Here is a 26,722-nt window from a genome sequence, read left to right on the forward strand (position 1 = left end):
TCTTCTCCTTTCCGTTCGCGCCAGTCAGAGCGAGGGAAGGAGGGGGCGGAGCGTCGCGTCTTGACCTGCGCAGTAGAGACTTTCTCTCCCTCCCTCCCCCCGCCCTCCGCGGGCACGCAGGCCCTCACGCACTCCCTCAGGCCGCCGCCATCGCAGGCTCCTCAGCGAGCGCCTCAGGTTTCCTGCTCGGTGACGGAGGGCCATGAGCGGCAGCGGCGGCTCCTGACGGCGGCGCCGCTGAGCCCGCCTCGCTCGCTCGCTCCTCCTCCTCCCTTCGCGCCGAGGATGCTGAAGATGAAGCTGCCGGTGAAGCAGCAGCAGCAGCAACGGCAGACGATGAGCCACCAGGAGGCGGACGACGGCGGCGGCGAGGGAGCGGCGGTTGGCGGCCTGGCCTGCCACCCGCGCCGAAGCGGCTCCTCAGGGGCGGCGGCTTCCCCGGGCCCCGGAGGCCCGCCTCTGCGGTGCCTCTGCGGCTGCTCGGCCGGCGGCGCCCGCGAGGCGGTCTACGAGTGGTTCGGCCTGGCGCTGGGCTCCTCTCAGCGGCTGGAGTTCGCCGTGGGGCTGCTGGACCTGCTCAACCCGCTCGAGCTGCGCTTCCTGGGCTCTTGCCTGGAGGAGCTGGCCCGAAAGGACTACCACTGCCTGAGGGACTCCGAGGCCAAGGCCAACGGGGGAGACGCCGCCCCGGCGGCCACCGGCAACCCCGCCGCCGCCCAGGCGCAACAGCCGCCGCAACCCCTCACGCCGACGCCGCCTTCCCCCCCGGGCGCCGCTGGAGCCGCTGCTTCCCCGCCTCCGGCCGCTCCTGCCCCGCCGCCGGGGGGCAGCGACTTCCGCGACCCGGCCGTGCGCTCCAAGCTCATCGTGTACTTGGCGCTGCTGGGCTCCGAGAACCGAGAGGCGGCCAGCCGGCTGCACCGGCTGCTGCCTTGCGTGGACGCCATCCTGCAGAGCTGCCGGCCCGGCGGCGGCGAGGAAGAGGAGGAAGCGGCGGCGGGGAGAGGCGAGGAAAAGGCGTCGTCGGAAGAGGGCCTGGGTCTGGTGGCCCAGGAGGAGCTGCTGCTGCTCTTCACCATGGCATCCCTGCACCCCGCTTTCTCCTTCCACCAGAGGGTCACCCTCCGGGAGCACCTGGAGCGGCTGCGGAGGACCCTTTGCCACGACGTCGCGGAGGACGCGGGCGGGCTCACCTGCCGCGGGAGTCGGGTAAGGGCGCCGCTTTGAACGCGCGGAGCGAAAAAGAGAGAGGGAGAAACACACGTCTTTCTCATAGCCGTCCCCCGCCTTTTGCTAATCCCCCCTCCCACGCGTCATGAATGGAGTCTTCCCGAGCGCCCCCCCCCCTGCTCTCGCCTGCTGCACAGGCGCCCGGAAGAACTTCTCCTTGTGACATAACAGTGTCTCGAGTTAGGGGATGAGCTGTTGGAGGCCCTCCGCGCTCCATCCCTTCCTCAAAGTGGCCCTTTAGTGGCGGAGGAGGAATCTGGTGGGCGGGGGGGGGGGCTCAGTCCGTGGGTTTGAGCTGCAGTGTGTCTGTCTGCTGCAATAGGTCCTCTTGTCCTTAGCAGGATGAGCTGACCCAGTTTATCCCTCTGCTCCTGGAAGTAAGGGAGTTTCCCATTGCCTCACCGCTGCTTTTCCACAAAATGTTTTTGGTACAAGCTGCCGCGGATGTGTGTTGCGCAGAAAGGCAGGATATTGGGGGGGGGGTTAGTTTAAATAAAGGTTGCCAGGTATGTGACCATGCAACTGGTACGTGCAACGACTGTGGTTTAGACCTGCTGGCACAGAATTAGAAGAGCATGAAAATCAGAGAAAACAGAAGGGAAGTGGAATTGGGGAGGTACCCTCATGTTTGAAATGGACTTCTCAGGCAGAATCAGGGGTTAAATTGTGGGGTTCCTCAAGGTTCAGTTTTATTCCCCATACTGTTCAACATCTACATGAAACTGCTGAGTTGGGTTGGGTCATCCAGAGTTTTGAAGTGCGCGATCAGCAATCTACTGATGACACACAACTCTACTGCACCTTTACATCTCCTTTACTGTGAATATGATGGACTGGTGTCTTGCCTCAGTAATGGACTGGATGAGAGCCATTACTGAATCTTAATCCAAATAAGACTGAGGCACTGTTAGTGGTTCCCTAGGCCAGATGGATGGAAGGTTGCCTGCTTTTCATTGGGTTACAGTCCCACCAAAGGAGCGAGTACACAGGATCTGTTAGGCTTAGTTAGTCTCAGTCCCGTGGAGTTCCTTCCATCAGCTTTGACTGGTGGCCCAGCTGTGTCCCTGTCTGGACAGGGATAGCCTCACTTCTGTTGTCTATGCTCTAGTAACCTCTAGATTAGATTACTGCAATGCGTTGTATGTGGGGCTGCCTCTTTAGGTGGTTTGGAAACTTCAGCTGTTGCAGAATTATGTGGCCAATTTGCTCACCAGGGTAAGACTGAGCATACAATTCCAATCCTGGCCCAGCTGCACTGGCTGCCAGTTAGTTTCTGAGCCCAATGCAGAGTGCTGGTTTTGAACTATAAAGCTTTAAATGGCGCACGACCGCAGTATCTCAAGGACTACCTCCCATATGAACCAACCTAGACTCTGCAATCATCATCTTGAGGCCCTTCCATGAGGGGTCCGGAGGGTAGCAACATTTCTGTGTTAGCTTCCTGCTTGTGGAATGCTTTCCCCAGGTACACTCACCTAGCACCTTCGTTACATATTTTTAGGAGCCAGGCAAAAATATTCCTCTTCTCCCAGGCCTTTGGCTAATTAAACAATCTATGGCCTTTTAAACTTGGTGAGAGGTGGACTCTTGCTTTGCTTTGGTATGTCAGTTGGTGAATGTGGTTTGGAGAAATAGCCTAATAGGCCAGATTGGACCCCTAGCTAGAGGTTTCTTGCTCCAACTATAGGACTTGGTTTAAAATTTTGAAATGACTGCTCCAATTTAAAATAATTTATCTGATAATGCAACATGCATTTAGAAAAGGAACAGATTTTTAATTACAGGCCCTAAGTTGCATATATAATGCATTTTGCATTATTTTTCATATGCATGTTGTTTCCTGTTATCTTTCTACTGTCATACTTTTATATCACTATATGTAATCAGATTTATATTTAATATTGATATTTCTTTTCCTCAATTTAGAACTTTTCTCATAACTGCATGGCAAGGAATGAGAGCGGTTTACTTGAACAAAGGGCAGCACTTCACGATAAACATATGGTAGCCTCCCACAGACCACAACAAGAAGGTATGTAGATCAAAATCTCATATTTTGAGTAGCTAAATTATTAGCAAAGTTTTTTCCCCATTTTATGTCTTTTGCTCTCAGGTAGTGGTGAAGTGGAAATGTTTCCACTGTTATGTTGTTCCACTAAAAACATCCTTTTTTTGGAAATATGTAGCTTTTGTAATATCAATTGGTATAATAAAAAAATGAATCAAAGTCAAATTGGGCAATTGTAATTGAATATCAATCAAAGGTAAAAACCAAGTTACAATTAACTTTTTCAAAAGACTATTCCTTAGAAACATATTTATGTGCACAGCTCTTCAGGTATGCTAAAATGAGTGTATTTTCTGTGTTTTCCATTTTTTTCTTAAATTGCTACTATGGGCAATGAGTGTTAATAAGTTGCCATGTGTTTAAATATTTATAAACCAATCACAATTTCCACCTAAAGCTTTGAATTTGTTTGATTATAACATTTAAGGCACACTGTGGTGTAACATTTAAGCCAGTGTGGTGTAGTGGTTGAGAGCGATAGACTCGCAATCTGGGGAACCAGGTTTGTGTCTCCGCTCCTCCACATGCAGCTGCTGGGTGAACTTGGGCCAGTCACACTTCTTTGAAGTCTCTCAGCCCCACTCATCTCACAGAGTGTTTGTTGTGGGGGAGGAAAGGAAAGGAGAATGTTAGCCGCTTTGAGACTCCTTCGGGTAGTGATAAAGCAGGATATCAAATCCAAACTCTCACTGAGTATGCCTCCATTGATTCATTTTTTTCTGATAAAATACTTTATTTTGACTGCTTTTGTATATTTGCTTATGTTATATAAATCAAACAGATATGCTACATCACGTCTCTGGCAGTGGAAAATAAAAAGAATCATCTCCCTGCCCCCCCTCCCAACTTTCATTGGTAGTTCGAGTTGATGAAATTCACAAACTAGGAATATCCATTTTTGCTATTGCAAAGCTTTTTAATATGAGCTAATTAAGATAGCTCTTAAGTACAGTTAATGGATTAGAAATTGCTGGGAGGTAGCAGAGGAGGGACAGAACCCTTTGGCGGCATCCCACTACATTTCTATACTGGGTGTAGAAAAGAGGGCTTTCCTCCTGGTAGTCCAGTTTATATATGGGCTGCATGCAGAGGATGGAAAAAGAACTCAGCCCCTTTTCTACTGGCCTTAAGACTTGCCTGTCTGGAATTCCTTATTTCCTGGTGCTACTAGACTAGTGTTTAAACACAAAGTGGGATAAGTGTGCACGTATTTTAAAAATAAATAAATGTAGTTGCTTTCACATCTGTTTAAGTTAAAAGGAACTATGGTTCAAAAATTAGTGAAGTCTGACTTTTTCTTGTCTTGGGACTAAGCCTGTGGTGTTGCAGTAAGTGGGGAAGATTGCAATGCTACAAAATACTGGATGGCTGGATTTGGTTTTAAAGGTTCATTGCCCCTTTTGCAGTGCAGTCCAGCCAAGTATATTACAATTTTACTTTTTAAAGTTGTGTTTATGTTTCGAACTGTGTTTTATATTTTACACTGTTTGAAGTTTTAAAATATTAGGTGGTTTATAGCTGTTTATAAATAAATAAATAAATAGTGTCCCCACGTTGTGATAACTACCTTGCTTCTGTTCTGTCCTCTTCTCCTTGCTGTTCTTCATTTCATAATGAGTAAGGGGAATTGAGAGCTGTTACATTTGATAAAAGATGTCCCAGTCAATGTCTTCATTGTGTAGGAGGACAGAAGTAGTTGTCTAAAATTGTGGAATTGTTCTTTTTACACTAATTCTCCAGAAATACCAGGAACTTCTTCAAGGTTATTGAGAGATAACTCATGATTTAATTCTAGCTTGCTGATTTCTTGGGTTGCTGAGCTGTAATACAGTTTGAAGTCAAACAGTGAATTAGTTCAAATAGGCCTTTAACAATTCATTTTGGCTGATATTGCTGTGTAGCCTATGCAGATATAGTTGGGTCAGCATACACTGGGCAACAGAGGACTAGCCCCCATTGCACAGTGGTACTGATGGGTAGTAAATTGAAGACTTTGAAAAACCATATAGTTAGAAAGAAGCAGTGATGTGCTGTTTCCAAATATATTAATTCAGGTCCAGCCTTCTAGTGTTTTAGCAACCTGGGCAAGTACCTAATACAGAGAGGTTAAATCATGAAAAGTACTTGTGAACTGTTGAACATTTTTACATTTCCAGTTTGTGTTTTTCAGCTGTTCATATTGAAAAGATAATGCTGAAAGGAGTACCAAGGAAAAGAGCTGACAAACATCTGGAGTATACTTTCAAAGTAAGTGATCAATCTGTGGGCTACAAATACTTGCATTGATCGCAGTTCAGAGTTATTTAGGTATAAAATAGTGAGATTTTGCTATTGTATTTCATTACAATGTTTGTGCACTGCCTTAAGAAGCTTGATTGAAGGGTGGTCTAAAAATATAAGAATACATTAGAAAAGGGTTAAAACATCAGATGGATGTTCTTGCTTAATCAAGCAACACTTACCTATGCATAGATTCACAGAGTTTTTTATGGCAGCTTGTTGTATGAGTATTGTAATTCGTTATGAAAACACTGTTGCCTTGTTATATTAAAACAGAAATGCTTACAGTCAAATTGAATGTGTAGCTTGAAATGGGCTAATTTGGGCACCGTAATATATTTTAGTATATATGAAGTTGATATTTCCCAACCTAAAATTCTAATTTGGATAAAAAGATTATCTATCCTCTATTAGTCAAACCATTTGGAGGATAGAGAAATCATGAATCAAGTACTATATATAAAGAGTATTTGATACATGTCCAGTGAACTTACTGTAGTATGTCAGGGCAGTGGTTTAGAGGTTAGATATTACACCAAATGAAATCAGTTTTGGGATGAGATTCATACTTGTATCTGTCTTATTATCATGTTTGGGAATGCTAGAATACCTTCTGTTTCTAAAAGGGGCTTCCCCAACAGGCTGATTGAACTTAGTCTGGATGGCACCAGGATGGGAAAGGCTACCTTGATTACATGGAACATTGGTATCAAATCTGTCATGGTACCCTGTAAAAGCAATGTGTGGCTGTATAATTATATTTTCTTTTTCATCAGGTAATCTGGTCTGATCATTCTATATCCTGTGTAACAAAAACACATCAAGATTTACAGGAATTTCTACTAAAAGTACGTATTTGAAAGGGATTGTATTATATTCAAAAGTACAAAGCTAGCTTGAGATTTATGTATTTAATCTTCAAAGTAGAACTGAAAAGCTACTATTTTACCAGTGACTTTAAAACACACACACGGTGAACATGTTCAGATGTTATATGCAATTTGAGTTTGTGCTTATTACAGAATGTTGACAGTTTAAATTGGTTAGGAAGCAACAATTTCAAGTTGTTAGCTGCAAGTAACTTATCAAGTAGGGACTGCTTGTTTCAGCAATAACTACATACATACATATCTATATCAATTCTGTCTAATATTAGAGTCAATTTGGTGGGATCATTTGTGGTCCTCTTATCTCTGTAATCTCTACATCTAAAGTGGCAGATGTCAGATTAGCTAAACTACCACTTCCATGGCCGAGCGAGGAAAATTTCCAGGCAGGTTGCTCCCATGTCCTAAACCTCCAGAGCTTTAGAGAGTTTGTCTCCAGGAGGACATATCTATATAACAGTGCTTTAGGATTTGTAGGAAAGGATTGTAGTATTGGGAATCGGAGGGCATAGGAATGTTATAGGAGAGAGGAGCTCAGTATTGGGAATGTAGGGTGGAAGTGGGTCTTCCTATGATGCAGGGATCACAGTCCTTGTGAGAGCTCTTTTCACGTCTGAACTAGGGACAGCAAGATGGTGATTGCTACAAAGTGTCGGTTGACTTACAATCATCACTGCAGTATGGCTGACTTGTATTAAGACATGAGATCTGATGTTCTCTTAAAAGAACCTATCATTTCTATACTATCATTTGAAATAATGTATTAAGTCAAGTGTAATTTAAAAATTTTTATGTTGTTGATGGTCAGTTTATAGTTGGGGGAAGTATAATGGTGGCTGTTAAGAAGAAAAAATAGCAAAATGTTTTCTGGCATCTTCAACATGTTAAAGCTGTTTATGGTTATTCTATTGTAAAATATGTAGAATTTTAGCCCAGACACTGAAATGAGTTTATTTGTCCTCAACTGCTTGGGAACATCTAAATACTAGATACTGAAAGATTTTACAAGTTGGCTTCCAAATTATTTATCCTGTTTGCCATGAAACCTGTGGATACCAAAGTAAAATTTACTACTGCAAAATAGGCACAATGTAATAGCTTTTTTCATGCCTGGAAGAAGTTGTAGTTCTAATTAGAGAAGGGATTAAGCCTTAATTAACATTAACCTGCTTTTATTTCTAGTCTGAAGGGACTGGTTGTGTTTTTTTAAAAAAAAACAAAAATTGCGTTAATGGTCTGTCTATTATTGGGAGGGGGAAGTTCGGGTGTACGGCTGTGTAGAGATGGGGGGGCACATTGTATAAGTGGGAATCCTTGTGCAGATGGGATGCTTGCTTAGTGCTGCATTGGATATAAGCCACTGCTGATAGAGTGTAAAAGGAGCTGTTGCCGCCTTATGATGATTTGCATGACTACTTTGATACAAATTGCTGTTATCGGCCAATAATTAACATTATCCCTCTCACCAGCTTCCAAAGGAACTTTCTTCTGAAGCATTTGACAATACTATTTTAGGAGCATTAAATCAAGGGTTCCAGAAGCAAGAAGAAAGGCGACACCTAGACTTTGAACCCATGATAAGGTAATAGTTTGAGGAAATTAATATGGTGTTTACTCTATTAATTTTGATGTGGTGCTCTCACCTTCCATATTATGCATGTGGTTAATCTTTTTAAACTAGAGATTCACAGAGGAAGACACCTTATACCAAATCAGAACATTAATATATCTAGCTCAGTATTGCTTACACTGAATGGCAGTGGCGCTCCAGGTTTTTAGTCGAGAATCTTTTCCATGCCAGGAAATGGAGGAATGGAGGTGCCAGGAATTGAATCTGGGACACTTTGCATGCAAAACATGTGCTGTATCACTGAGCTTCACTCCTTTCCCTTAATCTGCACCTATGGAACTATAGTTCTGCAACTTCAGAATCCGAAAAACAAGGCATTGCTGAGTCTGCATAGCTGTAATTAAACTGCATATTCAAACTGGTGTCCCCAGAATCCTAAGAATGCCGAGTTTGTTACTTTTGTAGGAGGAGGAAAGAAGGAGAGCATAACTTTTCCATTCCTCACTTGGAGAGAACATTTGTGTTCCTGCATCTTTGGAATATCCTCTCCAAAGAATTTTGTTTTGCCTCTTCTGACTTTTTTTGAAAGAGCGCTAAAAATGTTTATATCCTGTTAGGCCTTTGACCTATTCTAAAGGCTGGCTTTTAGGGTTCTGAATTGCATTTTTTACTTCATTGATTTTGATTTTAAGCTGCCCTGGGAGGTCTGGCCCTTAAAGGCAGAACAGAACAATAAATTTGTAGCGTGCCAATATGAACGAAATCCAATTCTATTAGTTCTTAAATGCATTGCTGACCATAAGACATGGGCCCATAGAGTACAGGACCTATGCAAGTGTTGCATCCAACACATAAGATATGGACATGAGAATTACTATGCATTTTACTGAGCCACCAATCTTGTTTCTGACTTTTTAAGTAGTTCTTACCTTCTTGCTTTATCATTTTATCCTGTTGGGCAGGAGAGGCATGGCTAGTAACTGGGTATGAGCCTTTCTTCCTATCACACATAAGACCTTAGCAACGCAAACTGGCCAGGTTGCATAGGTACATAATCTGTCTTGTACCAGACACCTGAAATAAACTTTACCTGTCCATTGTGTGTACATGTCATGCCAAACTTGACTTTGTCACAACGTAATGTGTAATGCAATTCTTCCTCTGGGTCAAGCGTTAGTGTTTTACCATAAGCCTAGAAATTCACTTCCATCTGCACCCCTACCCAAAATAGGATATAAATTAGAAATGGGTAGAATCGTATTCTTAAATTTGGTTTTTAAATCACAAATCTTAACAGAGAAAAGCAAGTGAGCAATCAGAATAATATATGTCCTCTCAGCCCCTCATTTTTTGTGGGGGGGGGCTAGTTCACATTCCAATTCTGGTTGTTTGGTTTGGGTTTAAATAAAAGCTAAGTTGAATGAATGAAAAAGTAATATATAGGTTAAGGTAACCTTGATTGGATTGTTTACTTACTATTTATTTATTTATTTATTTATTTATTTATAGGCAGCTGTTTTCAACAACATCTCAAGCTTTTCTGCAGAATCAAAGAGTAAACAGCTTCTTTCAATCTCTGTCCTCTGAGTCTTTGCACGTGCACAGTAAGAAATTTCTAAACACACTTCTGATTGATTTACAGATTAATACAAAGTGTTTGTATCAGATAATCTTACACACTTATATTTAAGATACAGTTACATTGACTTCAGTAGGATTAATAGATGTTACTGAGACAGTGTGCAGTCTCAGACTGGTGTATCAAGATTTGATAATAGCCACTAAATTTTGAATGCTACAGTCTGTCCGTACCCTGGCCCTTTTAACTTTTGAGGTCCAGACATACACTCTATAGAAAGCTATAAACTCTCCTAAGCCTTTAAACTTTGTAAAACTGATGTCATCTGATTCTAGGCTCCAGAAATGCCATCATGTGCTTTATCAACATAGTCGACTGATCCTATCTATTGTGTTCTTAGAATTTCTTACTAGAGTTCTGGCTTTCAGATAATAACCCTTGGAAAACACTATTTCCAAGTATGTTGAAAACTGTATAGCTTTTGTACAGTGGACTTCTCATTTAAGGCAGCCAGCTGTAAGGGTTCAGAAGAACAAAAGAATGCTAGCCTTTAAACAGGTTCATTGTTGCATTTTTAATTTAAAATCTTCAGTGGATGTACTGCTGCTGGGTGACGCATTTACAAGAATTTGGTATTATTATTATTATTATTATTATTATTATTATTAAGTTGCTTTTTTGCCAGTACAACCCAAAGCGACTTAAAACAAATAACACACATTATAACCATCACAGAAAAATCTAAAAGACATTTTGTGTATTGAAAGGGCAGAATTAAAACATCCCACTCAATAAAGGAAGCCACAGATAGTTAAAAGCCAAAGGGTTGGTAGAAAAGAACTGTTTTTGCGTGGTACCTCACAATATGTAATGATGGCACCCAGGGGAGCCACTCCTGAAAAGGCCATTCTCAGGTTGCCATCCTCTTGACCACTTGTGGAGGGAGCTCATGGAGAAGGGCCTTTGTATGTTATTTAGCATGCTCTTTGGAGTATAGATCCATTCCCCCCCCCCCCAATGAATGTATGGTTGACATAAGTTATCTAATGATATACTGTATCTTGAAAGCTGGCCAGTAAAAAAGAAGATATGAAATTAAATGAAGACTGAAAACCGATGGCGTAAGCAGAGCCATTCTGTCAGGTCCTTAACAGTTTTAGAGATTAGCATATTAAGAACTGATAACCAGCTAAAATTATCAACTTACTGTTTTACAATAAAATTAACTTGCTGCAGTATTGGCAGACAAGGACTTCTAAACCAAGAGGAGGAGAGTGTATGTGTGAAAGGCTTTGGAATGCATATAGTTCTGCTTTTAAATACATAATTTTATCCCTCACACCAAACCAGTACAGGAGTTCTCTAAATGCTCCTATTGTTAGATTGGTTAAGCTGCCATGGAATCTTGAAGCAATTTAATGCAAGTAGCTGCAAGGTATACTCCCCATAACTTCAAATTTTCTACAGCTCGTTGTAAAACTAGGTAGCTGTTAAAATGAACCTTTTGAGTAATACCTTTTGAAGTTGTTCAATGGTGCTTACCTTCCAGATAATCTCCAATCTTCTCTGAAGACATCTAAGCTACCGGAACATTTCAAGGAGGACAGCTCAGAAGCTTCAAGTCAGGAGGAAGGTAAGCATGCAGTTCAAAATGAACTTGCAGTTCATTATCCTGCCCCCCTTACCCCTACTGTAGTAGTATTTTTGCACTTGTGAAAATGCAGAAGGCCAAGGATGAAATTTTATTATTTATTATTTGACTGGGTTGCCCCAGCCACTCTGGTTAATTAAAATTAACTTGATCAATAATGTTTTTACTATTCTTTCCTATCCAGAAATGATACAGCACACAGTGATTCACAAGAAACATAATGGGAAATGTCCTATTCCGAAGTAGGTCCTTGTTATTTTCTCATTTAAACTAATCCATTTGATGTTTGGTTTTTTTGAGGGGAGAAATATCTGTCATACTGTTGTTATGAAATTGCTAGGGAACCTCTTGTGGCAAATTGTAAATCTTATGTTTAGTATTAGGAAATTTTTTCTACGGTACAGTTTTCTTTCTACATATAATTCAAGGAAACAGCATCTGTGAAGACAAAGGCTTAATCATGTACCATGGGAAGGGAGACCAACCAGTTAAGCCAACCCCCACCCCACCCCCCTTTTTTTATTCACTGCTGCCACCAAGTGGATATCTTTATTTTCCCTTACTGCCTTCCACAGAGAAGTCCTTTAAAGTTTTGGACTTTGATTCAACCAGCCTACTCCCAACACTGGATAGAGTGGCAAACCATTTGGTTGTGGGGTGAATAACAAGGTTCCAGATGAAGTTTTTCAAAAACAAACTATACTTTCACTTAAGATTTTAGTAGGCCATGGACAAAAAACCATATATTTACAGTTTGAGTAAGTAACAGAAATAAATGCATCCAGCTTATATCTGTTCTGGGTTGTTTCCCTAACTAAGACAATACTTCAATAGTTTGAATCCTTTAATTCAGTTCTGGCCGTATTGTTCTCTTTTTCATAGTCCTTTTTGCTGCAGTGCTCAACTTTCCACAATTCCAGCTTTCATTCAGTCGCTAACTGCCCTATTTTCTAGCATGACTCTGTAGACCATCTCTCTAGACCAGACATGTCCAACCAGTCAACCACGATCAACAGGTAGATCCCCTGGTAATGCCTGTCAGTCGCAGGATTAAAAAAACTCCGGAATGAATGCTTCTTTCCCCTCGCTCTGTCCCTCTGTCGCATCAAGCAGGCGTATTTTTGCAGTTTCTATTTGCGATGGTGGATACTATGATTGCCTTTAGCACTGCCTGCTCTTGTTAGCTGTGGCGTTTGAGTTATTGATGTTTTATCCCCTTTTAAAAAGCTCAGCAACTGTGGTCAATTCCCCCAAAAAGCTCAACAACTCTGTTCTCCCCCCAAAAAGCTCGACAATCCTCAATGACAATGGGTAGATCACCGCCAGTTTTTTTATACTGGAAGTAGATTGCAGTCTCTTGGGAGGGGGAGGGGGAGTTTGGATTTGATATCCCGCCTTTCACTCCCTTTAAGGAGTCTCAAAGCGGCTAACATTCTCCTTTCCCTTCCTCCCCCACAACAAGCACTCTGTGAGGTGAGTGGGGCTGAGAGACTTCAGAGAAGTGTGACTAGCCCAAGGTCACCCAGCAGCTGCATGTGGAGGAGCAGGGACGCGAACCCGGTTTTCCCAGATTACGGGTCTACCACTCTTAACCACTACACCACACTGGCTCTGGAGCTGGATGGGCCTGCTCTAGACCATCTAGAAAATAGAGTCTTGATTAAATTTCTATTTCCCGTTAATTGCCAAGTTCCTAGGATTGTTATACCTAATACACATCCTTGCCGCTGTCAGAAGATAATAATTTATCTGGCTTTCTTGAAATCCCCTCTTAAACTTCTGACTCTCCTGCAAACAACTTGCTGAGCAAAACATCTCCTTATAACTTTCCTATGAGCATTTGACCTCCAATGCGCAAGCGCTTTGGAGGCGAAAAGAAACCATTTTACAATTTTAAAAGCCCCAGCACAAAACAGCAGACAGTCTTATTTCTTCACAGAGCCATCTGAAGAAAAATTAACATGAGCAAAGGTTGAAAGGACCTCTTGAATGAGCACACTTCACTGACTTTTTACTTGCACACATTCCCACTGTCTAATCTCTTCATCCATCTCTGGTGTGGTAGCCCATATTAGCTTGGCTGCAGTGCTCTTTCAACAGGAAAAATGCATCACAGTGTTATTGATGCACAATAATTACCTTGAAGACACTTGCTATCCTAGCTTTTTAAGACTGGCAGAACACTGGGTGGTGCTGCCTGCTTGGAAGATTCCCAGTTTGTTTATGTAATAATTTGTATTAAGGTTTTCAATGGTGCAATACAATATAAAAAGAAAAACATACAAAATAAGACAACAAATAGCAGGCAGAGGATTAAGTATCTCAGTTTTAAAAAGCTCAGACATACCAGTGCTAAGGGAGGTGAAATCAGTGAATTAACAAATGCAGTTGTGGCTTGTCCCAAGCGTGCAGATTAGTGTCTATCTACAGAAATCCAGTCTCTGAAATTCAGTAAAAAGATCTAGCCCTGTGGGTTGTGCATGGTTGGACATTTTCCTGGATGAATTGAAATGTTAGAGGTACTTTCAGTGACATAAACTCATGTATTTCTTATAACAGCACAGTTAATACTAAATGTTCTTCACTGGATGGCTTCAACATAAATTCTGAGCATAACGGTGTGGCAGACTGGAGAAGAAAAGGCTGTGCTGTTCAGCAGCATCCAGAGCATTGCACATTACTTGATCAGGTATTTATTTGATGTGTCTTAAAAGCACATTTTTCTTAAGTGGCAGCAGAACCCCATTGAATTCACGTGTTTTATTTTTAATAAAACCTCTCTGGAGTGACAGTTAGTGCTGGTGATGAATTACACCACTTTTCACAAGAGACTTCTTACACCCCCCCACCCATAGGCTGAGTGACAGGTGCCAGCAGTAGCATTTCAAAGGGATGGAAGGAGTAAAGCAGTGGGTAGGGTAGGGCAAGCTACAGAGAGCAGAAACATGACCCAGAGGTTTTTGCATAATTTGCAAGGTTCATGGAAGGGAACATGACAGTTCATAAATACCATGTGTGCATTTTTTAAAAAACAACTTAGGTAGTGCTCTTCTTCATCTGTGGGTGAAAAGCAAAAAAAGCTGAAACCACTATCTATAGTCTTCTGCTTTTGAATTGAATTGTGCCACTCCCTGTGTCACTTTAAGATGAGTGTTAGACAGTTAGATCATCTGCATCCCATCTTCCAAGCAAGATACTTCCCAGAAGCCACCAGTTGACTCGCCACAATTTTAAGCAGTGAAAACCTTGTACGTCATTCCCATTTTTAAGCAATGGAAATGCTTCATGTTTAAGCTTAGATAGGACTTTCAAAGAGGAAATCATATGCAAATATTTATTTGACTCAGTGAAGACAGAGAGGTTCCTCGAGTGTGCTGGAACACATGCAGAGCATAAGCATAGAAAATTGTGAGAACTTGTACATCTCATTCCAAATGACGAGCTGTTACGTGGGAGGAAAATAACTTTGTGTCAACGTTGTTCCTTTGGTCTAAGTGCAGTTGTAGCATTTGTCGGTCTCTGAAGTGGGAGGCTTTTGATCTGCTATTTTGTTCTCCAGTATACAGGGGAGAAGAGAATTTTGCCTGTAATGAGCAAGAAGAAAGGAAAACTTCAACCGGAAAAGTAAGTACTACACATTAAAAAGAAACAGAATATTGCTTATGCATTTATCAAAATATAGCCGTTAAGTATAGCATTCAAATTTATTGGCTTCTGTTAGAGGAAAGCTGGTCTTTTTCAGAATTTGCTATGAGGTTTTTTTGTTTTGTTTACTATAAGTGGTAAACAGTACAAACCGTGGATTCCGCTTGCAGGTTTGTTTGGAGAGAAACAGATCACGATCACTGGTTCACACACATTTAGCCAAGTTTATGGTGTGTTTCTTCCAACTCCAGGCAAGGTAGAATAAGGTAGTAGCAACTGAGCAGCATGCAATAGCATGATGTTCATTCACAGTACGTCATTGATTGCTTCTTAGGTCACATCCACACCATATATTTAAAGCACATTTGTACCACTTCAACAGTCATGGTTTACCCCAAAGAATCCTGGGGATTGTAATACATCCCTCTCAACTGCTTCCCACTTCTTCAACAAACTACAGTGCCTAAGATTCTTTGTGTATGGTGTGGATGTGACCTTACGGTGGCTTACCGTGATATGCACACCAGGTCTTTCATGCAGATGTTGACTTACTATCTAATAGCCTAATCAGAGGTTTGCCTAGACATACAAAATACAATTTGCTAATATAATGCAATGTGCTAACATATATTAATATATGCATGTGTACCAGTAACTAGGGTCATGTTAAACCAAAAGTTTAAAAACTTCTGAGTTTTGTATAGCACAATCCATATCCTTGAATAATTTTGAAGTTGAATTGAAAATACTAACCTCGAGGTCCTATGAGAGACTTCATGACTACTTATTTGGAAAAATGAACTATGTTTGTATTCTCACACAGAGATAAAATAAAGAGAACTGACACCAGGTTTACCATCAGAACTAGCTGTATGAGAGTCGCCGATGCTCACCTCCACCCAGGAACAGTAAAAGGTAGGAAATGTGGTTGGAGACTTTTCAAGTTCATTGGAGAAGCTTCTCTGTCAGCTATAGGCAGGGCCAGGGACAAAAGCTGGTGGAGCAGTGGATGTGGCTCTTACCTTTGTACAGTAGACTACATTCCAGAGGTTTCTATACACGCCTATCTCTCGATCCAGGAAATCAAGCAACAGCATCACAGTTAAAGGAGTACACTCGGAAGAGTGCAGAGCATGGACCTTGAGGGTTGTGACCTGGGAGAGGGAATGGCCTAAGGAGAGACAGAGGCCTTGAGGGTCATGATTTGCTACTGGGCCTGAGGCTCTCCACTCAAGTCTTAAATTGGTTGATTTATACATTAATCCATTTATGCATACTGCAAACGGATGATTGTATGGCAAGATGAGCTGATAGGGCAGGAAAATATTAAGATTCTCTTAAAATTGCCAGAAGTCTTCTTCATGGTCTTTCCCATTGTTAGTTCTGTGTATGGATACTGCACTTACACAGAGTCAATTCTGTAATCATTCTAGAACTTTAACTAGGCTTGTGCCCCACTGCTTGAGAGGACATCTTATACCGTCTATGGAACTTGAAGGGCAAAATGAGTGCTCCCAGTTCTCTGGTCCCTGCAAATGCTCTTTTCAACTGTTCTTCACTTTTATTAAATTAGAGAAGCTTTTCCCCTTTATTCTAGCTAAGAGATAGAACTCATTTTTCTTTCAATCTGTGATTTAATCTAGTTGTCCTGCGTGTCTATGGCACAGCTGGGAGTGTGGTGTTCAAAAGGTGCTGTGGCTATCAAGGTGTTAGTAGAGAGTACCCATTCTGGATGGGAACCACCAGTGCTTTGGTTTGTGTCAGTGAATGGCTTATGGTAGGCTGTTCCCTACGCTAACAGATAAAAATGATCCTGACATGGTCACTCTTCCACTTGAGATACTGCCGTGGGGAAATGGCTGCAAGTACTGTCAAGGGACTGTGTTTCATCTCTCCCCCATCCCCAACCCAAGTCACCTGACTCCAAGGTGATACTTGAATACAAGGCACCTGTGTAAGGTCCAGATGAAGATCTGAAATGGCAAACTGCTTCTTTTGATCCTCTTAATGAGTCCCAAAAGCAGGCATCCCCAAATTCGGCCCTCCAGATGATTTGGGACTACAACTCCCATCATCCCTATCTAACAGGACCAATGGTCAGGGATGATGGGAATTGTCCCAAAACATCTGGCGGGCCGAGTTTGGGGGTGCCTGCCCAAAAGGATAATATGGCCATGTCAAGCTACTACATTGATCCTCCTCTACCAGCTTTCTCTTCCTCCAATCCAATTGAGTAGATTCGCTGACAAGACTTGGTTCCTAGTCTGTAGTCTTAGTGTCCTCTGGGCAGAAATTGATTTCTGCCCCAGTAATTGTTTCATCAAAGCCCAGCCTTCCAGAACTGATCCTGGATAAAATCTGCTGCATCTCCTTAGAACACACACTCCTGGATGCAGTGTTGCATCAAATGTTCAGGTCATGCAGTCCTCCTTGTGCATAGTGTTTCTGTTTAGACAGATGTTCTTGAAGATTGCCTTCACTTTCGTATTTTGTCCTACCATTGAGACCATAAATCCCTAGAGCACAGGAAAAATTGAAGTCGCACTTGCTTGAGAAGCCAACCATCTTACTTTCCCACATATAAAACTGTTGATGCTTCAAAACCCTAAATGGTAGCCATATATTGGTACCATGGCACGATCTACAACTGGAACCAGTACTTAGGCATTCTGCTTTCAACTCTGCACTGAGAATTAAATATTTGGTACCGCAAGCCTTTCTGATGTGGAGCCAGCATACTCTGTGAGATTCACTTGTTCCAAGCATACACTTGTTACAATTAACCATTTCCTTCCTTTCACACTCAACTCGCTAAGAAATATCTGTAGCAGAGGAGCTATGGAATATTCTTTTTAATTTTTCCAAAACTAAGAGTACGGATCTAGTTTGAATGTTCATTAATGATTTGGGGTCTGGATACCCCTTTTCTTCTCAAGTGACTAGATAGGTATGGGGAAAGCACTTCTATGTTTTCTCTTTATTGAGTATCTACATGAAATTATTGATCTTACTGACATTCAGGAATCTGAAATTCTGCTGAGCCAGTTGGAACAGTTGCCTCAGTGGCGTCCTGGAGCAAAAGGAAGATCAGTCTTGATATGCACTCAAAAAACAAGCAATAAAACTCCACTTGATACAGCAGTTCCATCACCTTCATCTCTGATTCTATTCAATGGAATAGGTTCAGCCATAGTGACCACTTCCTTGGTCCCAACAGCTCCAGATTTTCAGTGACAACATTTTTACCATATTTGGCACTAATACATTCTTCTCCAATGCCAAAACCTCAGGATGGAGCAGGGCACATATTTTTTTCCTAGTGACAATTTTATATCTGCTAGTCTGCCTAGTAAACTCTGCATCCTCTGTATCTGCAATCTGACTTAGCCCTTGCCTTTCAAAAAAGATCTCCAACTTAAATTTGCCGCAGGTTTTGATTGGTTAACTTTTCTGTTTGCAGGAAAGTCTTGCATATCTGTGAATCACTCTGGTCTTCCCCCTTTTGTAAGAGTCATAGCTCTGGAAGGATATCTGTTTCATTTGTTACGTCACTCTTAAGATGTCTGTGATTCCAACCAACCTCCAATTCTCTTGATGGCTAGCTACCAAGTAATAGATTCTGCCTAGACTTGGGCATTATAGTATCTGGAGAATGGCTATATTATTTTTGTGTGTGTGTGTGTGTGTGTCTGTGTGTTGGATAGAAATACCTCTTTAAAAGGTGTGCCGCTGTGTACTTGCAAAAGCTGATGTAGCATTTGGCAGAGCATGTCTTTTATAGCCTGTTTTTGGATCTAAAGCCACCTGCATCCTCTTACAAGGGTCAGCAAGCCAGTTGTGTTCTTCAGGTTGCCATGGGTACAGCTTAAGACACATGCATATGATAAGGTCCTCTAAAGAGGAGGAAACGTAAGTGTTAGCAACCTGGCCTAAAGTTCTAGAATATTCCCAGAGTTAGCCCTGCATTGGTGCAGAACCTGCTTGGAACTGCCCAGATAATTACTAAAACAATGGCAATCCCATGTATAGATAGGACAGGATGTATCGTGGGAATGCTCAGGATTATTATTATTATTATTATTTATTTTGCAAAGTTGAATTGGTCATGTATTTCTTCCAAAATTACATGAGCTAGAATTCAAATAATTGAACACTAGCCCTCTGTTGCTTACTTTTGAATCAGAGGACTTTGAGCAGCACTTGTACATGTGGGGAGATTAACTGTTCAAAGAGAGGAAGTAAAAAGCTCCCACTGTTCATGCCCATGGCCATTATGTCTAAAGTAGCTCTTTGAAATTCAGCCGTAGATTCTGGTATATCATGGCAGTGGCATTGTGCAGTTGTGTAAAGGTTCTTGTCTTTTACTATTGGATAACAAACAAAAGATCCTTACTATGGACTTGATTTCAGGGAGCTATTGACTAGGTAGCAGGTGAACGTTGCAGAAAATGGCAAGTTAATATGCATATTAATTAATTGACCATGTCTAGTGGTAACCTTTGCTGAAATGAAATCTCTTCTAGATTCAAATTTAGACATTACAATGGGACATGACACATGTGGAGAAACCTCTTCAGAGAGTTACAGTTCTCCTTCTAGTCCACGGCATGATGGAAGGGAAAGCTTTGAAAGTGAAGACGAAAAAGACAGAGGTTGTATATCTGTACTTTTAAAATAATAAGAGTATATATATAATTCCTTTAGTGTGCTTCTCCTTTCATTTGGATTGGTGTGCCTAGGTCAAGGACACCAGAAATAGCCTTATCAACTCCACTGATAACTAGGTATTACCGTATTTTTCGCTCTATAACACACACCTGACCATAACACGCACATCGTTTTTAGAGGAGAAAAACAAGGGGGGGAATTCTGAATGAAACAGTGGATGTATCATTTTTGTGCTTCATGCTGTGGCCACAGACATGTGATCTGATGGTGAATTTGGGGTGACCCAATGCAAAAATCCTGAGAATCCCTGTGGATCCATGCTTTGTAACCACGTTTTTGCACCATTGCAGCCCCAGGCAACAGTGGGTGCGTGATTTTGGGGGGGCAGGCTGTAGCCATGGTCATGCTATGTGATCTGATGGTGAATTTGGGGTGACCAAATGCAAAGATCCTGAGGATCCATGTAGATCCATGCTTTGTAACCACGTTTTTGCACCATTGCAGCCCCAAGCAACAGTGGGTGCGTGATTTTTTTGGTGCAGGCTGTACCCGTGGACATGCTATGTGATCTGATGGTGAATTTGGGGTGACGCAATGCAAAGATCCTGAGGATCCATGTGGATCCATGCTTTGTAACCACATTTTAAGTGCGGAGGGAAGGAAAAACACAGAAGGGACAAGGTGCATGAGAGGGGTGTGCAGAGAACCAGCTGGCTAAGAATGCAGGAGAGGGGTTTAACTGGTTAGGGAGGAAAGGAAGGCAAAAGTTTCCCCCCACCCACCCAAGCCAGCCAGCTCTCTCTCTCTCTCTCTCTCTCTCTCTCTCTCTCTCTCTCTCTCCCACTCTCCCACTCTCCCACCTGCATGTTTTCCGGCTGCCTGGAGCACGGAGAGGAATTAGAAGGAAGGATGCTCTGCTTTCCCCTCTGCTTGCCTGGAGGGGAGGGGCTTTCCCTGCTCTTTGTTCGTTTGAGCAAACACAGCAACGAAACAGAGGAGGGTGGGCAGTAAGACCCTGAGGCAGAATGCAGGAAAGCAGCAGCTTCCTTTTTCAGGTTTCCCTTCTCCGAGACACACGATTTGATTTTTGCCTCCACTCGCGCCAGTTGGCTCCAGGGACCACACATTCGCTCAATAACACGCACAGACATTTCCCCTTCCTTTTTAGGAGAAAAAAATCTGTGTGTTATAGAGAGACAAATACAATATATTCTACATTCTAACTGAAGTTTTAAAATCTGGATTCCTCTGCACAGAGGGGGACAGCCTTCCTCTTAGATCTTTTCTCCCTCCCTGTTTGGGAGCACTTGTCTAACTAAACCATAAATGTATTTGTGAAAACTGCAGGACATCTTTGCAAAGGTTCAGAACATCATACCACAATGTAACCTGCACCTAATCTTGTGAAATAACTTCTTTTTCATACCTCTGTGACTATGTTCAGAGTGGCTTTAAATGCCTCTTCTGAACCCATGGATGAAGAGGTGACTATTCTGCACATCCATTCTATCTGCCTCATATACTAACAAATCTCTACTCTCGATTAGTGTCATCGACAACTCTTGCTTTATATTGGTCATTAAAAATAGACTTAATTTAAGCAGAATCGTAGAGTTGGAAGTGGCCCCAAGGGCCATCTAGTCCATACCCCTGCAATGCAGTAATCTTTGCCTGTATGTATTGTGGGTTCCTGAGAGAAAAGGCTTGAAAAGAAATATAGGCTTAGTCAGAGCTGGGCTTCAAGCTTTACTCAAGCCCCACAAAATCTGAATTGCCTTATCTGTTCTTGAATTGATGTAATTTTCCAAACTTGCATATTATGTATTACAACCTTAAATATATAATTTGCTTTTCAAAATCACTTAAACTCACGGACTTTATTTTCAGTCATTTAAAATGTTTTTACATAACTACTTTCCCACTTTAGTAATGTAACTGAGAAAATAATGTATTTAATAGAATTGTAGAGTTGGAATGGACCCTGCAGATCATTTAGTCCAATACCCTGCTATTCAGGAATACACAGCTGTCCTATATAGGGATCAAACCTGCAACCTTGGCATTATCAGCACCATGCTCTAACCAACATGTATTTCTTGGGTTGTATTCAGTATAGTGCTAAGTACCTCATTGTGTGAGCGGAACAACTTCCCTTGTACAACAGGACTTCTCCTTCTTCCATGTGCCCCCTAAATCTGTTCTGGACAGATTTTGGGGTGGTGTGATGGAGGATAGGAATAAACCATTAAACAAGAGGAAGTCATTCTGCTCATGCAGTTATTTAGCTGAATACCACTTGATGTGTCTATTCAAGATACTGAAATTTTATTTACAAATGCCATGACTGTTTCACAGATAAAAGGACTACCCACTTCTCATTAACATAAACTAAATAAGAGATAATACTTTCACAGTGCAGTTGAATAATTGTGAGCAGAAGTGCCTTACCAGGCAAGCGTATTTTTAAAGATGCTCAAATGATGACATAATATGCCATATGGTGATTTTTGTAGCTTTCAATTGTGGTACAAAGTTGGATGCTTCCTGTGAGCAAGAAATGGGAAACTGAAAAATAGCAAGGAGCAATCATCACTATAAATGGCAGCTTTAATCTACCTGTCTGTCCCCCCCCCCCAACATTATTGTATTATTAGCCCTTTTAAAGCTATTTGAAGTGGCTAGGTCTGGAAAATATTGCTTATAGAACCCTTAATGTTTAAGTGCTTAATTATACCCTGTTTCCCCGCAGACACAGATAGCAATTCTGAAGATTCTGGGAACAACCAAAATGTGATGAGATTTGCTGGTTATGGTGCTACGGACCTCAATAAGTCACCTGCACAGATTTCGGTGAGATCAGACAATGGAAATATCGTAGAGGATCCTTTGAATCCACAGTTTCAGCACATTTCCTTTATACCTGCTCTGCACTACGTGGTGCACAATGGTGCACAGAAGCCTGAAACTGTAGTCCCACCACCCATATCTGCTGATGGGAAAACTTTGGGAATGGTGGTCACAAATGCAGCTCCTGTTGGAATGGGCTCCGCTGGTGAATCTGAGAAACACGTTGAACTTCTGTCTTCGCCTTTGTCTACCACTTTCCTCCCGCCTGCAGTCCAGTCTGGTAGCCCTGCATTGCATCTAGCAATACACAGAATGAAGATACCTTCGCCGCAGGCGCCGTCTGAAAATTGTGCAGTTAGTGGACCACAGCAACAAACTGGAAACTTAAGTATTGGATCACCAAACACTGCCTTTATCCCAGTCCACAACCCAGGTAACTTCCACGGACCCACAGTTCCTACTACAGACCCAATCTCAAAACCTTCACCCCATGTGATGGGCTTAAATCAAATGGTGCCTCACGTTGAGGGGAACGCAGGAGTGATCCCTCAACCTCCCAGTCTAAAAGTAGTTGTTCCTGCAGCTGGCCTCTCCACAGCACTTCCACCAGCTCCGTTTCCTGTTCCAGTGACTCTTCATGCTACCAGTGTGTTGCCCAATCAGAGTACGACTGTGCTGAACACTGTGGCATCAACACCACCACCTCCATCATCTGGTCTGTGCGCTAGTCAGGTCCAGCCTACTGTTCCTCCTGCAATTCCTACCCACACACCAGGTCCTGCACCCAGTCCGAGCCCTGCTTTAACCCACAGCACCGCCCAGAGTGACAGCACATCCTACATTAGCGCTGTTGGGAACACTAACGCCAGTGGGAATCTCTTGTCCCCACCACAGTTGGGGTCTGGGCCTTGCGGGCCGTGTGGGTCTTGTGGTCGCAGATGCAGCTGTGGGACCAACGGAAGTCTTCAGATTAACAGTTACATTTATACCAATCCACTTCACGGACAGTTCTACCGAGTTCCATCTTTCATCCCTCTGCCATCACTTTGCAGTGGTAGCTACCTCAACCAACCACATCAAACCAATGGAGCACAGATTCCTTTTTTCGTGCCTCGGGCCTCTTATGCAAACGGGCATCTGATGCATGACCCCGTAATGGGGAGCCAAACCAACTACGGTATGCAGCAAATGGCAGGCTATGGGAGGTTGTTCCCTGTGTACCAAGCTTCAAATGTAGTTGCCAATACTAATGGATCAGGGCCCAAGAAGAATGGGAATGTGTCCTGTTATAATTGTGGTGTTAGTGGGCACTATGCACAGGACTGTAAGCAGTCATCTTTGGAGGCCAGTCAACAAGGTAATCCTAACTCCCAACACGGTTGCTTCTGAATTCACTAAGCTTCTATTCTTGACCCTGCTGCTCCCATCCTGCTATCTGTGGGTTGTATGACACTTTGTGTGTGTGCGTGTGTGTGCGCGTGTGCATGCATGATTGTCAGTAATGTCATCTAAGAGCTTGTAATTGGGCCCAAATAAGTTACTTCGTCATAATGGCATTCACAGATAACCAAGCAAAAAAATGGGGCACACGGCACCAGTAAGGGAATAGCAAATGAAACTCGCAGTGCACTTCCCTGGTTTATTAGATTTTTGCACTGCTAAAATGTGACTCTGTATCTCTTTAGTAGCACGTCCCAAAGCAGTTACAAAACAAAACATGGTTTTTAAAGTTGGTAATTTACACATGCTTTACATGTTATGAACTTAAAACCAACCACTCACCCCTATGCATAACTAAAAAAAACAAATCTCCCTCTCCCTGTTAATGTGACTGATTAGACATTTCAAAATGTGTGGATAAACCATTAAAATGTAGGGTGCCATCTGTTTTATAGCAGTATTCTTTTTAATATTTGTAACTGTAATTTATCCATTTCCACCCCTTGGGGTTTTTTGTGTTGTTGTTTTTTTGGTGTGTGTGTGTGTGTTTATATCTGGTAAAACTTGAACAGAGAAGATCAGTTTGGTAGGCTGAAGCTATGTGTTCTAGAGTAGTCCCATTGAAATAGGTGGAATTGCTCTACAGTTGTTAAGTCCAGTATACTGTATGCTTGCTTGTTTGTTTGGAAGAAACTGTCTTAAGACTTTCCTTTTATCTAAAATCTGTCTTCTAGGCAGGTTATATAGATGTAGCTTCCATTTGGATGGAAGAATAGGATTTGAGGAAGGGTATGTTCATTTGGGGGTTTTGTAGGTTTTCTTATAACTTTATTATTAAGTGTAAGCAGTGACTTAGTAAGTTCTTTTTCCTGTTCTAGGCACTTACAGATTGAGATATGCACCTCCCCCACCCCCTTCTAATGATACGTTGGATTCTGCTGACTGAAACCAAGTAAACATTGCCTACATACCAAAATGAAGGTTGGGAAGTCTGGGGAGTTCTTTGGATTTGAGAGATTCCTTGTGTGTGTTTATTTTTTTTTTTCCTTTTGCATTTTTTCATTGCTCGTGAATGTCTGTTGTAATACAAAGGAAGAAAGCGGTTTTGCTGCTGGTCCGACTTGCATAAAGCATGTTGCTATCTCGGCCAATCAATCAAAAGAGTATTTGAATGAATAGACTTTTGCACTGAAGATATGCAATGTTTACTGCATTTTTTTTTTAAAGAAAAGGTCATTTAACCTCTGACTACACTGGTTGAACAGCCATAAGGTTGAAAGGGGTAATTGGAGCATGCTCTCACAAGCCACCTTCCCCTTGCCCTCATTTTCTTGTGCTGCTATTGTTCTTTCCCACCTTTTGCTGGGTCATTATCTCTCCATGGGACTGGATTGATGTTCAGCCGTTTATTTCTGGCCCGTAACACTAGTAAACTCCTATTCTTTTGATCTGATGGGGGCATTGCTTGCTTTTTTTAAGAGTTTGGAAATTCACAATAGTACATGTGCAAAAATGGACAAAAATAAAGAGCTTATATGTGCCTAAAAGACACAAATACAACATAGGATGGGGAAGGCTTAAAGCTGTGTGTGGACCTTTAACTGATTTCTGAAATAGAAATACATTGAACAATTTTACTTCTGTTGTAGTATTTTTTTTTAAGCCTGTTGGTTCAAATTGTGTAACTGGTATGAATGCCTTAGTTTGTGTGTCTGCATTTGTAATGACAGTTGGCAGCAAATCCCTTTATTAAACATATACACTACATTGTTGATACAAAAATGACTTGATTTTTAACATCTTCCCCTTTAGACTGTTACAGTGTTGTGTTAGAATGTAACTGGTTTATTTCAATCTGGTCAAAAATCTATGTATTCTACAGAACCGTCGGGTATTTGTATACTAGAACCAGTCTACCAAATAGCAATGTCACTTTCTTATGACAATTTTACCACTGTGTGATCACGATATAATGTGAAAGGCTCTGATGAGTGTAAAGATTGATCATGTTATATCACAAAGTTTAACACTGCTGTATTTTATTTCTAAAAGCCAAGATGTACTAAATTGCTTCCAGATAATATTTGATTTCTTAAGTGCACTGAGTTTATCTGGAAGAAAGCTTTTGACTGTTGAAATCAACACTGAACTACCATCCTTTGTGTACCCATAGGTATCACAATTCATAGAAGAAATGTAGATTTTGCTTTAAAAAAAGAAGAAGATATGCAGCAGATGGGAAGCAGTCAAAACAGTTTTCATTTCATTTCTAATTGCTAAACAAGAAACTTGAAGAAGCTTGATTTACTACATTTCTTCATAGATAGCATTTATATTTATAGCACCAATATATTTTGAAAGTGAGGGAGTAAAGGGGTAGATGAGAGCTTTAATTTAAAAAAGAAAATTAGCATAGGAAATTATCTCCGTTATAAAAATTACTTTTATTTGCTCTGGGTATGTTGGACCATATTAAAATGAAATAATTGCTTTTGAGTTTAGTGAGGGTGTTGAAAGCACCAGTGGACTTCATTCTCAATTATCTGCCAGTTTACTTTATGGAACTTTATGATTTCAGATACTGTACTGTAAATGGGAGGTATGTTGCCTTCTCTTTATTTGTATGTTTACCATATACTTTGATATTTGAAATGTTATGTATGGGAAAGCTCACTTATATTTCTAGAACAAATTGGATTTTATGCAGCATCTTTCCTTGAATTAACAGCAATAAAAAGAGAAAAAAATCATGTTTGAAAATACTGTACTTTTATTCAAGGCAATGAATTGTCTTACCCATATCCTACATTGAAGTTTAGAGAATTGATTGTTTTAGCAGGCTCCAGAGATCTTAAGC

General features: G+C 41.6%; 1 protein-coding gene and 1 long non-coding RNA gene across 2 annotated transcripts in view; one reads left to right on the forward strand and one right to left on the reverse strand.

Moving 5' to 3' along the window:
* LOC308594036 overlaps positions 1 to 26,722 on the reverse strand; it is a 294,206-nt gene that overhangs the window by 8,917 nt on the left and 258,567 nt on the right. The window lies entirely within an intron of this gene.
* ZCCHC2 (zinc finger CCHC-type containing 2) lies at positions 271 to 26,615 on the forward strand. Its single transcript, XM_081206188.1, has 14 exons — positions 271 to 1,209; positions 3,157 to 3,262; positions 5,469 to 5,545; positions 6,355 to 6,426; positions 7,935 to 8,047; positions 9,545 to 9,639; positions 11,164 to 11,247; positions 11,450 to 11,507; positions 13,825 to 13,954; positions 14,825 to 14,889; positions 15,734 to 15,825; positions 19,434 to 19,562; positions 22,328 to 23,782; positions 24,744 to 26,615. Exons 1-14 carry the CDS (start codon positions 286 to 288, stop codon positions 24,809 to 24,811), a joined length of 3,468 nt encoding a protein of 1,155 aa, XP_081062314.1. The 5' UTR covers positions 271 to 285; the 3' UTR covers positions 24,812 to 26,615.

Source organism: Podarcis bocagei, assembly GCF_964188305.1.
Source record: "Podarcis bocagei genome assembly, chromosome: 8".
Classification (NCBI taxonomy): Eukaryota; Metazoa; Chordata; class Lepidosauria; order Squamata; family Lacertidae; genus Podarcis; species Podarcis bocagei.